At 33.6% G+C, this 18289-nt stretch overlaps 1 protein-coding gene across 1 annotated transcript in view; it reads right to left on the reverse strand.

The window, feature by feature from the left end:
- Positions 1-18289, reverse strand: part of LOC132002948 (phospholipid-transporting ATPase IB-like) — a 247455-nt gene that overhangs the window by 73808 nt on the left and 155358 nt on the right. Inside the window, exons 31-33 of the mRNA XM_059378234.1 lie at positions 7090-7151; positions 4068-4124; positions 1321-1428 (exon numbers count right to left, since the gene is read on the reverse strand). Coding sequence (XP_059234217.1) covers positions 1321-1428; positions 4068-4124; positions 7090-7151 — 227 coding nt within the window. The remainder of the gene's footprint in view (positions 1-1320; positions 1429-4067; positions 4125-7089; positions 7152-18289) is intronic.

Here is an 18289-nt window from a genome sequence, read left to right on the forward strand (position 1 = left end):
ACCCACTGAGCCACCCAGGTGCCCCCACCCAGGGTCTTCTTGAGATCCCAGAGAAGCTGTGCCCTAGGAGTAAATGCCTCAAATCAGAAGAGAGTACTATGCTCTGGGAATAAGGCCATGATAGTTAATGGCAAAATAAACTACACTTGGCGCTATCAAAGTACTATGCCTATGCCTCTCATTTCTCTATGACTACGTCTTTCTTGAGGGTTTTGTCTCTAGTACAGGCTTTTCAGCATCCTGAAACTCTGAATTCTACCTCCTCCTCCCAATCAGATCACTGCATAAACTTTGGGCTCCTCTTCTTGTACTGCAAACTGAGAAATATTCATAGGAACATGCTAGGATAAGGAAGAAAAAGGCTTCCCTTCTTTCAAGAATCATATCCTTAAGTATTACTCTGTTGGTTTCTAGCCAATGTCTTCAAATAATTCTTATATCTTGTTCAGTTTTTAGAGTTGTTTTTGTCAGACTTTTCCAAAACTGGCCACTTAGTCATGGCTGAAACAGGAAGTCTCTTAAAATCCTTATTTCCTAAGAATTGGGCTGATTCAAGCCAGGGGTACAAAGGTCATCTCTTGTTTCCACAGAGAAAGACAGTGAGTATGACAGACAGGTAGACAGACAGGGATTGAACTGGGCAATTTTGGACCTGTGTTTCTCTATTTGGTAAGTGACTGACTTTGGACCAAGGCTATTTCTAGTTCTACAATCATGTAATTCTGTGATCCATTTTGTAAGTTCCATAGGCTTAATCCCACATTATAAGTATAGGCAAAGTAGAATTTAGAAATATGTAAATAATTATAAAAATCTAAAAAGTATATCACCTCTGAGGTTTAACATAAGCAAAATAACAGTTTCACGAGACTTTAAAATATTTAGAAGCTGGAGCTCCTGGAGCTCCGAGGAATGTCTATTCTGCTTAAACATTTCAAATAATGTTTTCTTAGTTGCCATGCATCCTTTCCAAGTAACAAATAGCACATAGTACATTACATGAAAAAACACAATTACAATATTAGCAATTTTAGATGATTCTGAAGTGATCATAGCTTTCATCAGTTATGCACAAAAGATAGAAATTTTGGAAACCATAGTTAACTTATATAGTTTGAAGTAATGAGATTTTAGTTAAAATAATATTTAAAACATCAACCAGAATTTAGTTGGATCACCAACTATTTCTAATTGCTTTGATTTTATATTTTCTTTCCAAATTACTTTGAGAGTAGATAACATAAGCTTTTATTATTAACAAACATAGGTTTTCAAGAGGGTTGTAAAGTATACTCACCACTGACAATTAATAAAACTAACCTGTCCTGCCATTTCAGGAGCAATAGGAATGGTGGGCCATACGAAAGAGTAAATTGCAAAGAACACCAGCCATATAATTATGCTTCCCCAAATGGCGATATGACTAAACTGCAGAAAGAAAAATATTACAGAAACACTTCAACCTTTTCCATTTAAAAGAAAAAAAAAAAGACTCTATCAACTGACAAAATCATTTGTCTAGGTCATATGTACTCATATGAAGAAAAATCTTTTGATTTCTTAATGTTTGAGACTTCCTTTCTAAGAGCCTTCTCAGAATATTTTGCTGTGGATTCAAGGAGCCGTTGTTTAAAGCATCTAAACCAACTATCTTGTCACCTAAGCCAAGTGATATTCAGTGTCTTCAGGGAAACTGTCAACTCTTAATCAGAATTGGTTCATACAATTGATAGATTATTCAATGAGACTTCTGCTTCTGTCTACTTATTAAAACAAAGATCTCTTCAGAAAAAAAAAGTTTGAACAGAAAAAGTTTGACCCTATCATATCTATTCTGCATGAATAATTCTGGATCAATGGCAGAAGTTGTGACTCTTAGATTGACTGAAACTGGAAGGTCTTCTGTGCATATCAAAGATGTCTGTCATTCAGATTGAGGATGTTGGTTGAGGGATCACAGTCTGTGCCTGGAGCTGGAACTGTGACACATTCTTAATAGTTAATGCTAAGGAAGTCGGTCCTTCTGTTGATCTGATCAGTTGCCATGTATGATTTGTGTTAGCAGAAGAATCATAAGGAAAATGAATAGGAGACCTGCATTCTAAACCTGGCTAAGCAGGGCATCTCAGAGTTACCCTCTGTGTATAAATCAATGAATCAAGAGATGATTTATAAAGGACTCAAGTGCTCTCATTCTATTAGGTACTGCTCGCTACTTAATCCTACCTGAACAACAAAAATATGGAGGGAAAAGACCCCATCTGCTACTTGTCAGAGTATTTATTGTTTCTTCTTTGAGTCATTTTCAGAGGTAGTTTTTACGCTCTTTAGAAATAATCTCTTACTCAGAGGATTTCTCTGATTAAATAAAACTGGACTCCTATGGACTCTCTCTTATGACCATGCAGGAGATGATGGAAAAGAGAATCAGATCAAGACTGTGAACTTTAAACTTTTCAAACACTTCAGTGTATTTTCATGCAACCATTCCTTTATTGTTGGCATTAACACATGAGTTGCAATGCAAGGCATTTTTTGTGGCTTAAAGAGTATTTTCAGGTAGGTTTGCATCGGGACCATCCCCTTGGGGGCAAGAACAAGCCACCATTGCTGCTCTGAGATATATTTTGTTATCTCCCTCTGCCCTGACTCATTCTCTGTACCTAAACAGTGGCTGCCAGCATTCTCTTCCCCAGTGAAGAAGCATGGCCCGTACTAGACTCTCCCCATGGGGCAAAGTATCTTATGACTGAAAGTGAGAACCAGTCTATTTTCTTCCTGCCCCAGTCCCCAGGTTCCTTCCTATCTAACATGTGAGCTGGAGGGCAGGAGCCTCATAGCTCGTAGGCCAGAAAAGTTTTGTTAAATCTGCTTTGGCCTTGAAATACTACCTTATTCATAAATGATATTCACCATATGTAGATAGTATAGATGGTTATGGATCAAAGGAGCACTCTTACTGAAGAGAATTTAACAATAATTAAAAAGGAGGAATAGGAAATCATCATTTATTTATGTAACCTAAGGTAGTATAATACATACAATTGGTGTGCCTTATGTAATGCTAATAAAATATTTTTGTTCAGAACACTTCAGTCCCAACATTGTGTTGATGTTCCATTGGGGACAGGAGCAGTGAGAACTCTATGTTGATTGCATTGGAGAAGAAATACATGATATACTACATAATCAAAGCTCTCCAGAGGTGACAGGCTAATAAAAATTTATTTTCTCTCATAAACTTTTGAATACAACTTGGAAAGCAATTTATTTATGGGTATATATGTGTACATGTACATATAGATTCACTTAAGTTATTGCCCAGTTCATAAAAACATTCTACTTATCAGAAGTTCTACTTTTAAGAATATCTTAGGGAAATTATTACTCATGACTGTTAAGGATACGTACATCTGTGTTCATAACAGTACTGATTATATATTATTTATAGTAACAGAAGCTAGAACAATTATTCTAAAAATAATGTAAATAAGCATCCAGGTGATAAAATATTATATAGTCATTAAATAAGATAAAAATATTAAAGATATAGAAAAATATTGAAGATCTAGTATTAAGTGAAAAAAGCAGATTACAAAATATTAGCTAACTTAGAATTCTATTTTTATGAAAACAAAACCAAACCAAGCACACATAAAACAAAGACTGAAAGAATAGAACAAAAATCAAAACGTCCATGTCACTGATACTGAAAGGTATGGGCAATTTGAATTTCTTTCTTTTTCTGTATTTGCTAAATTTTCTGTTATAATTCTGTTCCTTGATAATAATAATGAATTAAGGATCTCATGTAATGCTAATGTAAGAATCTCTAATGTCATGATAAATTGAATCTATTTCTAAGATGTAAGGCAGGGAAATGAATATTTTAAGACATTAGATTGCTAATATGCCGCCATCCAGTTTAAATCATCACTTGAATATGCAAAACAGAGGGTAGGTAAAATAGGAAGATGAGAAATGCTTATCACTTTTCCAAACCTTAGAAGTAAATCAACATGCAAACAACTATACTGGATTGAGGAAGTACCCTGAAGAATACTCACTTTATTCCAAGATTGTGTCTCCAAACCAGCTTTCAGACAGACAGTAACAACTACGTACTGTGCAAGGAGATGAGAAGGGGAAACAGATTGGAAAAATGTGTTAAATTTTCCATTAGAATTCAGGTCACCTCCCTCTTTCCTGATTGCCTCCACCCAATCCCTGTTCTCCATGTCCAGTGAATTCTGGTTTCATAGGTTTTGCTAGGTTTTAATTGAGGAGAGAATGTAGTACTGTTCAATTAATGTTTCATTTGTAGAAGCCCTTTAACATATGACAAAAATCATGCTTATATCATATATATATATTTACGTTCTTTATAAATAGCATGGAAGATTTCTTTCTGATTAGAAACCCAAGTGATAAAAGGCACAGCTGAACAGGGTAGATTGAAATCATTATAAAGAGCATTTTGGCTATTCTTGGCCTTTTGCATTTCATATATACATATTTTAGAAATAGCCCATCAGGCATCTGGGGCTTTTGATTGGAACTATAATGAATCTATAAATCAACTTGAAGAGAGCTGATTTCCTCATAGTCTTGAGTATTCCAATTAATGAGCATGATATATTTCTCCATTTAGATGTTCTTAATGTCTCCAATAAAGTCTTATAATTTTCTTCAGAGGTCTTGGACATCATTTGTTAAATTTGTTCGTGTTTTTCCTTTGTTGCATACTATGGTAAAATACTATATAATTTTTCTTAATTTTCTAAATATTTACTGCTGGTATATTGAAATATAATTGGTTTTTAAAACATTGGCCAATAGCCAGCAAACTGCCAACCTCTTTTATTGGTTGTAATATTTTATTTGTAGAATTTTTTGCTTTTTCTGTGTATACACGTAATCATCTCTGATTGAAAACCAATTTTTCCCCTTTTCAAGGCTTGTGCTCCTTTTTTCATCTTCTTACTGTGCTGATTAGTAACTCCTCCACAGTGTTGGAAAGAGGTGGTAATACTGAGCAACTGTCTTATTTTTCATCTTATTCTTAGTCTCAAAAAAAAAAAAAGTTCTTGGTGTTTCATTAAGTCTGCTTTGTCACAGTGTGGGTTCCTGTGCAACAACTAATGTGTGATATACACTGAGTGTTTAAGGTCCTGCTTTTGAAGCAGACTTTATGTTCATTCCCTAGCTCTAGAGTCAGCATTCTAGCTAGCCTCCATCACCTCATCTAAACTATTCCAAAACCTTAAAGTTGCCAAGGCCCTGGCCTCTACCTACTGCTCCAAGTTCATCTTTGCCATTATCCTGAACCTCCCTTTCCCAACACGTGGTTCACACTGTGCTCTAGTTCCATTGGCCTTCTTTAATTCCCTGAAAACATTAGGGTGGCCTCTATCTCCCTGCAGGTTTACTGTATCCCTCCAGGCACTATCTTTGGGCCTAGTTCCTCCACCCACTGGCATGGAAACAGTGTATCAGCAAAGCTGAGTTAATGATCTCACTGTGCTGACCCTGCCAACTCTACCATTTCTCCTTTGGCATCTCATTTTGAGGTATTTAGCATTGGTGTAGTCCCCTTTCCTTCTTTAATTGCTGTGCTAAATTTATTTCGCTATAATTTGTTAGTGGTGGCTTTATTATCTATATCCCCCCCCTCCTTTGGAGAGAGAGATTCCATGAGATCAAGTTACTCTGGCATCTTAACAAGGACTGTATATCCATTTGTATATATGCATACATATCTGTATGTGAGGAGGTCTGAAAAGAAGGAAAGTTGCTGTATGCATATGTCCAAATAAATAAGAAACTTCTATCTAATCACACTTGATGTTTAGGCCTATATAATATCGAGTTAAAGCTATACCCAGTAACAGGAAATAATAAAGACAACCAGCTCAAGTGAAAAGAGGCAATATGCCAATACATTGCTTCTTACGTAGAAACAACATGGGGAAAAATGGTTTTTAGTTTTCTTGTTCCAAAATATGTTGTTAAATGAAAAGGAATAACATGCAGAGGAATATGTTTCTACTTCCATGCCAAAGAGATAACCTAAATTAAATATGCATCTATAATTTTTAGAATTATGAGTAAGAAACTAGTGGCAGACACAAAACTCAGAAGCCATAAAGTAAAATATCAATAAATGTAACCACATAAAACTAATAGGAAGAATATATGCATGACAAAAATGTCACGAAAAGTGAAAGTGTAAAACCGGGAATATATTTTTGTAACAAATATGAGAAAAAAATTAATCTCCTTAACATATAAATATCTATGAATAATTAGTAATAAAAAGACCAGCAAACTAATAAGACTGCTAAAGTAATTCAACAAGCCTTCACAAAAGAAGAAATGAAAGTGTTTTCTCACTTCATGCAAATATGTTTTTCTTCAAGGCAAAAACTATGATAGAATACAATTTTACCATTCGATCAGAAAGTGTGATAAGACTACCTACCACCCATAGGGGCTTGGGAAAACTGATATTCTCATAACTAGATGTTATAAGAATAACCTCTTTGGGAGATAATGATTTAGTAATGATTTTCAAAATTTACAATACCCTCTGATCCAGCAATTACACCCCTGGAAATTTATCCTACAGATACACTTACTCGTGGGCATAAAAGAATAACCTTTGCAGGATTGTTGGTAATGGCAAAGGACTCCGATTTTAATGCCCACTACTAGGAGACTGGCTAAATAAATAGTGGTGAGTTATTCACAAAAGCAGCTCTGAAAGAATGAAGTAGATATTTATGGGCTGGCTTGAAGCCATCAGTAAGGTATATTGTATAGTGAAAAAACAAGCTATGGAACGTACCTCCCTAACTGTACAAAAAAAAGGGAGGACATAGACATTTGTTAAATGTATTTCATATTTCTAGAAGTTATACATATACGTGTGTATAGATACTCCCACACATATACACACATGCATATGCAACCATTGTAATAATTCCTTCTTGGAAAAGATATTGGAGCATCAGGGAGATTTAAAATTTATGACATCCTTATAATACCTGAATTTTCCAATTAAAAACTAGAAAAAGCAATTGATCTTACCGTGTAAATAAAATTTCCAAGAAACAAGTAGTCTGTAGTGTAACCCCCTTGTAAGACCATATCTGAAAGATGAAAAAGTCATTTTTTATCTTTATTGAGTCTGAAACAATAGATTGGAATTTATTTTTGCTAAAAAGACCCATACTGGCCACCAAAAATTTTCTCAATTATTGGTCATATTTCTAAAGTGACAACAATGCTTGCTTTGCCTGTCACGATTGTGACATTTTTCCATTTCTTACTCTCTCCAAAGATATATTAAGCAAAAAGGGAGTAAATAAATTGCAAAGAGTACATGAATATGATTATGAGACCTAGTTTCACATGCATATAAACCGTCTGGCAAACTGAAAGTCTGAACAATCTCATGAGTGCTGTTAGGAAACAAGGCGATGATTTTAAGCATTTTAAAAACACACTTTTCACTCTTTTTCTTTTCCAGGATTACTAAAATAATCAACCTAACAGATAATTTAAATTTACAATGGAATCTCATATTCTCTTATTGCTAAGTCTGCTATAACTTATGAATTTCATTCTGTATAAAGGCTTAAAACTATCTCATGATTAGGATGATTTTTTCACTTATTTTCACTTTTAAAAATTCCCAAATATATAATTGTGTTTATGGTCCTGGTTGATATGGAAATTTGAGGGTATAAATTCTGGATCCTAATACTCATTCAGAAGCTCACTTACTCCATTTTCTCTTGATTAGAACCCACTAAAAAACACAAATCTCAGGGCCCCTGAGTGGCTCAGAGGGTTAAGCCTCTGCCTTCAGCTCAGGTCATGATCCAGGGTCCTGGGATCGAGCCCCACATTGGGTTCTCTGCTCAGTTGGGAGCGTGCTTCCTTTTCTCTCTGCCTGCCTCTCTGCCTACTTGTGATCTTTCTCTCTGTCAAATAAAGAATTAAAATCTTAAAAAACAAAAACAAACACAAGTCTCATACCCTTTCTTAAAATTATCTGTACTGGAATATTAAGGCATCTCATTGAGAGAAACTTTAGGTAAGTATGTGGACCAGGTTAAACTAGCTAGGGAAATAACAATCTTGAGTTTGGATTGTGGAGAGACCTAACTTGGTGAGTTTTAATGGGAATGGGGTGATAGTATGGATGAGAATAATCTTGTAATTGACTAGAAACAGGGAGAAAACTGCATGGAAAGGCCGTACTGAGTCACGTTGTCCAGACACATATTCACAAAGGGAAGAGAGAAATTATAAGCTTTGTTGGGAAAAGGGAAACTTCTGGTTTGCACATGGTGATGTGAAACAAATTCTTTTCCTTCCAGATATTATACTAAATCAATGATGCAAAAAGAGAAAACCTCCACAGAATCTATGTCAGGGAAACTATGAGACAAAACTCCCACAGTCTCAGAAAGTTAATGAGGGCTTCCAAAGCAGTGAAGGTGAACAGAAACTATGCTGGGTGATGATAAAAGCACTGGTGCAAAGTAAGTATCAGGCTGGCCAAGGGCAGCAGACCTCGAAATATCAGCAAAACTGCTCTCCTTAAAAGAACCTTCTTCCAGTAGCTGGGAAAGAAAAATCTAATTTCTTGAGGAAATTATATAAATGAAGCAGGCACAACATCCATTAAAAGAGACTATAGGAAAAAATTCTATGTGATGTGTGGTTACTATAAATTTGTCTAATGTATGTGTTGGAAATTAGTTTGAAACCAGGGCTCCTGGGTGGCTCAGTCAGTTTAGCATCCCACTCTTGATTTCAGCCCAGGTTATGATCTCAGAGTCGTGAGATGGAGCCCCATGCTGAGCTATGTGCTCAGCACAGAGTCTGCTTAAGATTCTCTCTCACCCTCTGCCCTCCCCCCATTCACACCATAAATTAATTAATTAATTAATTAAAATAAAACCTTTAAACCAAAGAAAAAGAAAATTGTTTGAAAGCAAATTACTATAAGAGCAACAAAATTTATTAGATGAAGTATACTCACCAACGAATTAAAAAAAAAAAAAAAACACCATTACAACCAGCCAAAAAAGAAATGATTGGTGAAACCAGAGCAAAAAGACTTTTTTTAAGCATTTGATATATTTAGCTGTAGAATTAAAGCAAAAATGAAAAACAATACAGTGCTAGAATGATCAATCTAATTATAATTGTTCAACACCCAGACAATGGGGGAATGATGTAATTTATGTAATATCCAGGGGTACAAGTTAATTAGATGGGAAGTCAAGTAAGTTTGCAGATTTTCTCATCTATAATTGGGAGTCAATAAAGAATATTCAAAGCTAACAATCAAGAAATTACAAGTTTATGTAAAGGTATGCCATGTTCAAGATAATGGGTTGCTAGAGGAAAGAGAAGGGAGATGGAAAGATGGGAAACATAATTTCATCATACTTGGAAACCAGTGAATTTCTTCAAAGAAACAGAGCACTATCTATATAAACTTATAATAAAAACAAGCTTAAGAAAAAAATTCAAACCTTCCTGAATATGAGAAGACAATGCAGAAAAAACCCACAAAGAAAGCCAAGCACATAAAGATTAGAAAAATACATTAAAACAGGAAGTGCAAAGTCAAATGAGATTTCAAACAAAACCTGTTTTTAAAAAATGACTCTCTGTGTCTCAAAAACAAAACCCAATTCTATGCAGTATAAAAACAACAGACCTAAAAAAAAAGTAATTCATAAAGTTTGAAAAGTAAATTACAGGCAATGATAGTAATATTAAGAAGATACTGAGGCTGAAAAGAACTAAACAAGACAGAGAAGAGAAATTTGTAATGCCAAATGGTACAGTTGCAATGCATATGAAACAACTAGAAATATTGGTGCAACAAATAACAAACATTTCTAAACTATAAATCATGAGAAATCAAAAGGGGAACAAATATGTTAGTAGAAGTAGTAGACTTTAACTTACCTTTCTCAGTACATGACAGACTAGTGACAAAAGAAAAAAATTAGCAAGACCAGGACTTTTCCCTCCACCTGTTAAGAAGAAACAGTCATTTCCCTCTTTCTATAATCAATTAGAATGTTGAACAAAACATACGAAATACATTTTTCAGACACTGGCCAAAAAACAGCACAAGACTGATCCCTGAGAGAGGGGGAAAGAATTAGGTGAGACCTACCAATGCCCTGACTTCATAGTTGGAGGCAATTTCTAGTTGTGGCAGAGAGGAAGAACCCAAAGGTGGGTCAACATTTTGAGTGAGTTGATGAGACAGACATTGAATTTTAGAGAGGCCAAGATGGCTGAAGCTCGCAGAAGTGAACACTGGAAATGAGGGAACAATGCTAAGAATGAGTTCCAGAAAGTCACAGGGGGTCCTCATAAGTCTTTGGCTGAATGCCAGTCTGCATACATATACTGAGAAATTTCCTAAGGTCACCAAAAAGCAATTTGGAATACCAAATTACCACAGAACTGCAAGTTGAAAATTTCCAGATCTAATACAAAGCTGAGATTTACTCAAATTTCCATGGGCCAAAATAGAGAGACGTCATTTAATATAGGAAACATTCAGTAGACATCCAAGAAGAGCTAACATTTGTATAGGAACTAAATGACTTCTATAGTAAAATACTCTAGACTCAAAGAAGTAAAACAGATCTTAGAAGGCTCAAACTATTCATAGGGAATGTAACTACCTGCCAAAACAAAGTCCAAATATTTAAAGTATACAACAGAAAATATCCAGCAGCATAAAATTCACAATGTCCAGTATCCATTATAAAAGTATGATATATGAAGAAACACTATAAGCATAAGCAGGGGGAAAATTGGTAATAGAACCAACACAGAAATAACAGACATGTTGGAATTAGCAGAAAAATCTATAAGATAGCTATTATAAGTATCACAGTTATACTCAGGCATTTGAAAAAAACGAGAGAAAGGAAAGATGTAAAGAACTAATTAGAATATCTAGAGATGTAAGAGTATTAACACATGGAAGGAAAATGTCATTGATTTGATATTAACTGCAAGAGACTGCTAAATAAAAGATCTGTGAACTTAAAGACACGGCAAAAGAAACTAAAAATGAACCAAAAGAGAAAAAAAAGATGGTATAAATGAACAGAGAGGTGGGAAAATATCAAGAGTTCCAACAGATGTGTAGTTGGAGTCCCAGAAGAAAGGGAAAAAGACCTCTATGAAAAACTAACATCATAATTAATGGTAAAAAGAATTTTTTCCTCCTAGGAGGAAAAAAGCAAAAATGTCCACACTCATTACTTTTATTTAACATTGTTCTGGAGGTCACAGACTCTGCATCAGTGTAAGAAAAAAATAAATGAAAGGAAAGGAACTAAACCTATTTTTATTCATAAACAACATTGTTATATATATAGAAAATCCTAATGAAGCAAAAAATAGCTACTAGAACAAATAGTGAATTTAGCAAGGACATGGGATGCAAGTTATTGTAAGAAATAAAATATTTCTAAATACTAATAATGAAAAATTAGAAAATAAGATCTAAAAATCATTTATAGTAGCATTCAAAACTTGAACACTGGTGGGTATGTTTAACAAAAGATGTGCCAAGACCATACATTAAAAACTCTGAAACAGGGGCGCCTGGCTGGCTCAATGGGTTAAGCCTCTGCCTTCAGCTCAGGTCATGATTTCAGGGTCCTGGGATCGAGCTCTGTATCAGGCTCTCTGCTCAGCAGGGAGCCTGTGTCCTTTCCTCTCTCTCTCTGCCTGCCTCTCTGCTTACCTGTGATCTCTGTCTGTCAAATAAATAAATAAACTCTTAAAAAAAAAAAACCTCTGAAACATTTCTGAGAGAAATGAAGGACAACTTAAATCATTGGAAAGATATACTATGTTTATGAAGTGGAAGACTCAGTAATATTAAAATATCAATTTTCCAATTTTCCTGAAGTTAATCTATAGATTAAATGCAATTGCAATCTAAATCCCAGTATTTTTAGTTAGAATTTGAAAAGCTGATTTTTAATAATTCATATTGAAATTCAAACAACCTAGAACAGCCAAGTTTTTTCAGAGAAGTTTTACTACCTGGTTCAGGATTTAAATATGAAGTACAGTTGTCAAGACAATATGGTCCCAGAATAGACATGCAGACCAATGAAATAGACATGTAGATCACTGAAACCGTTTTCAGATATAGATCTATACAAACAGTCTCAAAGATGTCAACATAATTTCATGGGAAAAGCATAATCTTTTCAATAAAAGGTACTATAACAATTGGGTATCAATATGCAAAAAATAAATCTCAACTCTTACCTCAAACCATAAACAAAAATTAAAACAGATCAGAAAACTAAACATAAAACTTAAAAAGAGAAAACTTCTAAGAGAAAACAGCATTAAGTCTTTGTAAACTTGGGGTGGGGAAAAGATTTCTTAGGACAAAAAGAAAAGCATAGACCATAAAAATGTTTCAATAAATTGTACTTAAAATTTAATACTTCTGATTTTAATAATAAAAGAAAATTAGTCAAGGAATAGATTAAGGGGAAAACTTACAACATATACATGAAAAAGGACTCTTATCTAGAAAGTACTCTTGCAACTCCCTAAGACAATAATTCAATTAAAAAATGGGCAAAGGACTTTGGAAAAACTTCCAAGCAAACAATCACACTTAAGAGTGTCTAAATGATTAGTCATCAGAAAAAGGCAAAATAAAATCATGAAGAACTAGTGTATAAATATTTTAGTGATGTTGTAAATGATTAGTGATACATGATAAAATGGGGTCCACTAAGTCACATTGAATTTCTAATTTAAGATTATCTGATAAGAAGCCATCATACAAGAAAAATTATAGTCCCTGGTTTATATATATCCAAGTTGCAAATGGCCTCCCCATACAATGGGCTTCTATGGCAACAGAACATTTCAAGACCTTTTTGTGAGGATCTCATGCCCAGGTCTTGATCCCTGCCCACATCACCACTCCTGCTTTCCTGCCCGAAGAGCCTATACCACCACAGATGCTGGACATTCCCAGCTGCAACTTGCACAACACCCCCTCAATCTCGGAGAACTCAAAGTGGGTAAAAAATTGTGATATTGAGCAGTCAGTGACACCACTGTAAATAAATTAAGAAGGAAAAATATATCCCAAGTTCTAAATAATTTAATAACCTTTTAGAATAAAATTTTCATTAGCTGTAAATCACTAAAAATGGAATTGATACTATAGAATACAAAGCATAGTAAAACATAAAAACAATGAGAACATTTTTGAAATATGGAAAATCATCATTCCTTGCCTGTTTGCACTTGTACTAGAGCAGTAATTACCAAACTTGTCTCTACTTTGGAATATTCTGGTGAGCTTCGTGAGCTAGTGATGCCTGTGGCCTAACCAAAGAGATTGTGATTCAGTTGGTAAGGGGATGGTCTGGATTTGGAATTAAAAAAAAAAAAAATTCTTCCACCAATTCTAACATACAGACAAGTTTGGGAAATGCTGTAGTTAGTAGAAAATGGTAGGGATGATGATCCTCTCTCTCTACTTATTTTTAGTGTCTTGCATTAACTGATTCCATATGATACAAGTTAAAACATAAAGAACACTATGTAGGTAACATGAACCTGGTCAGTTACATTTAGTATGACACATTTTGGCTGAATTTACAAAGTAGGAACCTGGAAACACTGGTTGTCACCTCACTTGACTTCATAATGGTGAGTGAAAGTTTATGATGATGTAGTTTGTTTGCTTGTTATGTAGAAAACACCTTTAAATTTGAACATTAATTTTTTAGGTTTAGGTTTAAGTCTAAATTTTTAGGTTTAGGTTTAATCGGTTTAAGGTGTTAAACCTATTAGTGCCCAGATCTCCACCAGGTGTGAGCAGTTAAATAATTCAGTCCCATTAACTTTTAAGGAAATTGGCAAAGATTATTTTATTTAAGTTAGTCCTCTGTCCTACCCAGAAAGCATGAATAACCTGTAATTGCTTATTCCTTATAGAGAATGTGAGGGTGTTGTGTGTGTGTGTGTGTGTGTGCGCGCGCGTGCGCGCGCACGCGCGCATGTGCATGCTGGGGGACATGTTAAATGTCATGAGATTGAAAATTTTTGTGAATCTCAGAGAAAAATGCTAAAAAATGAAAGCCTTAGAAAATTAGTTTAATATATGACATTAACAACATAATTTCTATGAAATACTAATTTAGTACAACCATGGTATTTCTGGTTCTGGATTTGCATCATTATTACTACAGTGGTTCAGATCCCATTCTGTATTTTGAGGATGATCTATGATCCCCCAAATACATTCTATTTACTATGTAGTGAGCATTCTTTTCTCCAGACTACTTGCTATATTATGAAATTAGTCTTCATTAACTTTTTTCAAACCAGATTTATTGAGATATAATTTACATACCATTCATCCACACACTTAAAATGTACAGTTCAATGGCTTTTACTATATTAACAGAGTCTTGCAACTATCAGCATTATCAATTTGGAACACTTCTATTCCTCCCAAAAGAACCCCCAAACCAAGGCCTTATCTGTCACTGCCCATCCCTCCAACCCCCTAGCCTTAGGTGAACACTAATCTACTTTCTGTCTCTATATATTTGCCTGTCAGGACATTTCCTATAAATAGACTCACACAGTATGTGGTCCTTGTGACTGGCTTCTTTCATTTAGTATAATGTTTTCAAGATTCATCACTGTTGTAGCAGGAACAATACTTCATTCCTTTTTATTAACACTATTCCATTGTATGGATGTGGCACATATCCACTGTATATCCATTCACTGAGTAATGAACATTTGGCTGATATGAATAGTGCTGCTAAGTGCACAAATTTTTCTGTGGGTGTAGATTTTAATTTCTCTTGGGCATATTCCTAGCAGTGTAATTGCTAGATAATAGATAGCTCAATGCTTAACCGTTACAGGAAATGCCAGACTGTTTCCCGAAGCAGCTACGCCATGTTACATTTCTTGTCAGCTGTGTAAGAGGGTTCCAATTTCCACATCCTTGTCAATATTTATTGCTATATATCATTTTATTATAGCCATCCTAATAGACATGAAGTAGTACCTCATTGTGGTTTTAATTTGCATTTAATGATTATTGATGTTGAACATCTTTTCATGTATTTATTAGTTATTTATATATTCCTTTGGGGGAAAACATCTATTCAAATCTTTTTTATGTTTTAAAAATTGGGTCTTTTTGTCTTGGACTGTTGAGCTGTGAGCATTCTTTATATAGTCCAGATAGAAATCTTTGTTATAAATATAATGGACAGATGTTTTGTTCCATTCTAAGGGTTGTATTTTCACTTATTGAAGTATAATTAACATACAATGTTTTACTACTTTCAGGTGTAAAACATTAGATAATTCTATCCATGAGTCACTGCTCACCATAAGTGTTAGTCACCACCTACTACAATACAAGGTTATTATAATATTATTGACTATACTCTCTATTCTGTGTATTTCATCTTCATGACTTATTTTATAAATGGAAGTTTGTACCTCTTAATCCCCTTTATCTATTTCAGTTTGGAAGATTGTATATTTCTAGGAATTTATCCACTTATTCTAGGTTGTCCAATTTGTTGGCATATAATATTTCATGATATTCTCATATTTTTGTATTTGTATGGTGATGGTGGTATTTCTCCTCCTTCATCTTGGACTTTGAGTCCTCTCTTTTTATTAAAGAGTGGCTAAAGGTTTATCCATTTTGCTTATCTTTTCAAAGAACCAGCTCTTGATTTCATTGATCTTGTTTATTATATTTTTTTGTTTTATATTTTTGCTTTCTTAATTGTGTCTTCTGATGCACAAGTTTTTTTCAAGTCCACTTGTGTTGTGTTGTGGTTTCATATAACTAAGAATCTTCACCTAACCAAAGCCAAAAATATTTATCCCTATCCATCCTTCTAAAATATATTGATACATTTAGCTCTTACATTTAGTTCTATAATCTATTTGGGTTTACTTGTGTATTTTGTGTGTGTTACATGTTCAGATTTACTCTTGTATATGAATATCCACTTACTTCAGAACTATTTTTCAAAAAGACTAACTATTCTTTCCCACCCTCCACTGAATTACATTGGTATACTCATTAAATATCTATAATAAATATGAGGATTTCTTAATTTTATTCATTGGATTATCTATATCTATACTTATTCCAATATTGCCTCATCTTGATTACTGTAGCTTTGGAGTAAGTTTTGAAATCAAGAAGTGTGAGTTCTCCAACTTTGTTTTTCTTTTTAAAGATTGTTTTAGCTATTCTGAGTCACTTATATTTTCATACAAATTTTAGAATCAACTTGTCCAGTTCTGCAAATTCAGATGGTACTTTGAAAATGATTTATTTTGGCCTTTAGATTGACTTGGGAATTATTGCCAGCGTATCATTATTATATCTTCCAATCCACAAACATGGGCTATCTTTACATTCATTTAAGTCTTCATTAATGTCTTTCAACAATGTTTTGCAATTTTCAAAGTATAAATTTTGCACTTTTGTTAAATTTATTTCTAAGTATTTTCTTCCTTTTATTCCATAGTTAATATAATTGTTTTCTTAATATAATTTTTTGGTTTCTTATTTCTGTTGTATAGAAATAAAATGAATTTTTGTATATTAATCTTATACCCTGAAACCTTAATTTGTTACTTCTAAAAGTATTTTAATGTTAGCATTTTACATAACATATAATTTTAGCATCCTATATATATATATATATATAAAATCATGTCATATGAAAATAGAGATCATTTTAATTTTACTTTTCTAATCTGGGTGATCTTCATTGCATTTTCGTGTCCAGCTGCACTGCCTAAAATTTTAGTACAATAGTGAGTAGGAATGTTAGAAATGATATCTTTGTCCTGTTCTTGATTTTAGGGGAAAGCATTCAGTCTTTCACCATTAAGCAAAATGTTAACTGTGGTTTTTGTAGATTTTTTTTTTAATCAATTGAGGAAGATCCATTCTATTCCTACATTGTTGACTGCTTTTATCCTGAAGAGGTATTGGCTTTTGTCAAATCCATTTTCTGAATTTATTGAGATGATCATCTAGTTTTTATCCTTCATTGTTATGATGTCTTACATTCTTTTTGGATGTTAAGCCAATTTTGCATTCTTGCGATAAATCCCATTTGGTGTTTATGTATAGCCCTATATATAATTCTAGTTTTGTCATGTTTGATAGTTTGATGAAAATTTTGCTATGTACTCTTCTATGAAATTTCTTTTAAAATAAGTTATGAAAATAGAGAAGAAATATCATTTATACCATCTTACATGATTACGTAATTTCCTTTGCCAATGTTCTTGTAGACTGGATTTACTTATTTTTAATCTGAGGAACTTCTTTTAGTATTTCTTGGAAAGTGTGTATTATAGTAATAAGTATTCTCATTTCTCTGTTAATATGGGAATATCTTTATTTTGCCTCCATTTTTGAAAGACTATTTTGCTGGGAATAAGATTCTTGGTTGACAGGTATTTCATTCTTTCAAAACTTTGAATTTGTCATCCCACTGCCTTCTGGCCTCCATTTTTTTGGGTGCAATGAGAAGTCATCTGAAAATCTTATTGGAGCTCCCTTGTACCTGAGTCATTGTTCTTTTGCTGCTTTTAATCTTATCCCATCATTTTTGGCTTTCAAAATTTTTGCTACAATGTGTCTCAATATAGATCTCTTTGAAGTTATCTCACTTAAAGTTCACTGAGCCCTCTTGAATGTACACATTAATGTTATTAAGCTAATTTGAAGCTCTTTAGCTATAATTTCCTTGAATATTTTGCCTATTTTACTTTTTTTCCTGATCTTATTCTTATACTCCCATATGCCTATATTGGTGTGTTTAAAGACTATCATCTCTGAGTCTGTTCATTATTATTTTCATCATTCTACTTTCTCTCTGGTCTTCAAATTGCATACTTTCTATTAAAGTAAGATCAGGTTTCATAAACCTACCATTGAGCCACTCTAATGAATTGTTCTTTTTTTTTTAATTAGAAGTTTTCATTTTGTTATTATAATTTATATCTCTAAATCAACAATTTGTTTGATGTGCCTTCATACCTTCATACCTTTAAGCATTTCTTTTGGTTCTTTGAACATGTTTATATCAGCTAATTTGAACTCTGTTAAATCTGACACGTAGGCCTTCTCATAGGCAATTTCTTTTTTTTTTTTTCTCAGTTTTTTTTTTTT

The sequence above is a fragment of the Mustela nigripes genome, chromosome 15, assembly GCF_022355385.1.
Source record: "Mustela nigripes isolate SB6536 chromosome 15, MUSNIG.SB6536, whole genome shotgun sequence".
Classification (NCBI taxonomy): Eukaryota; Metazoa; Chordata; class Mammalia; order Carnivora; family Mustelidae; genus Mustela; species Mustela nigripes.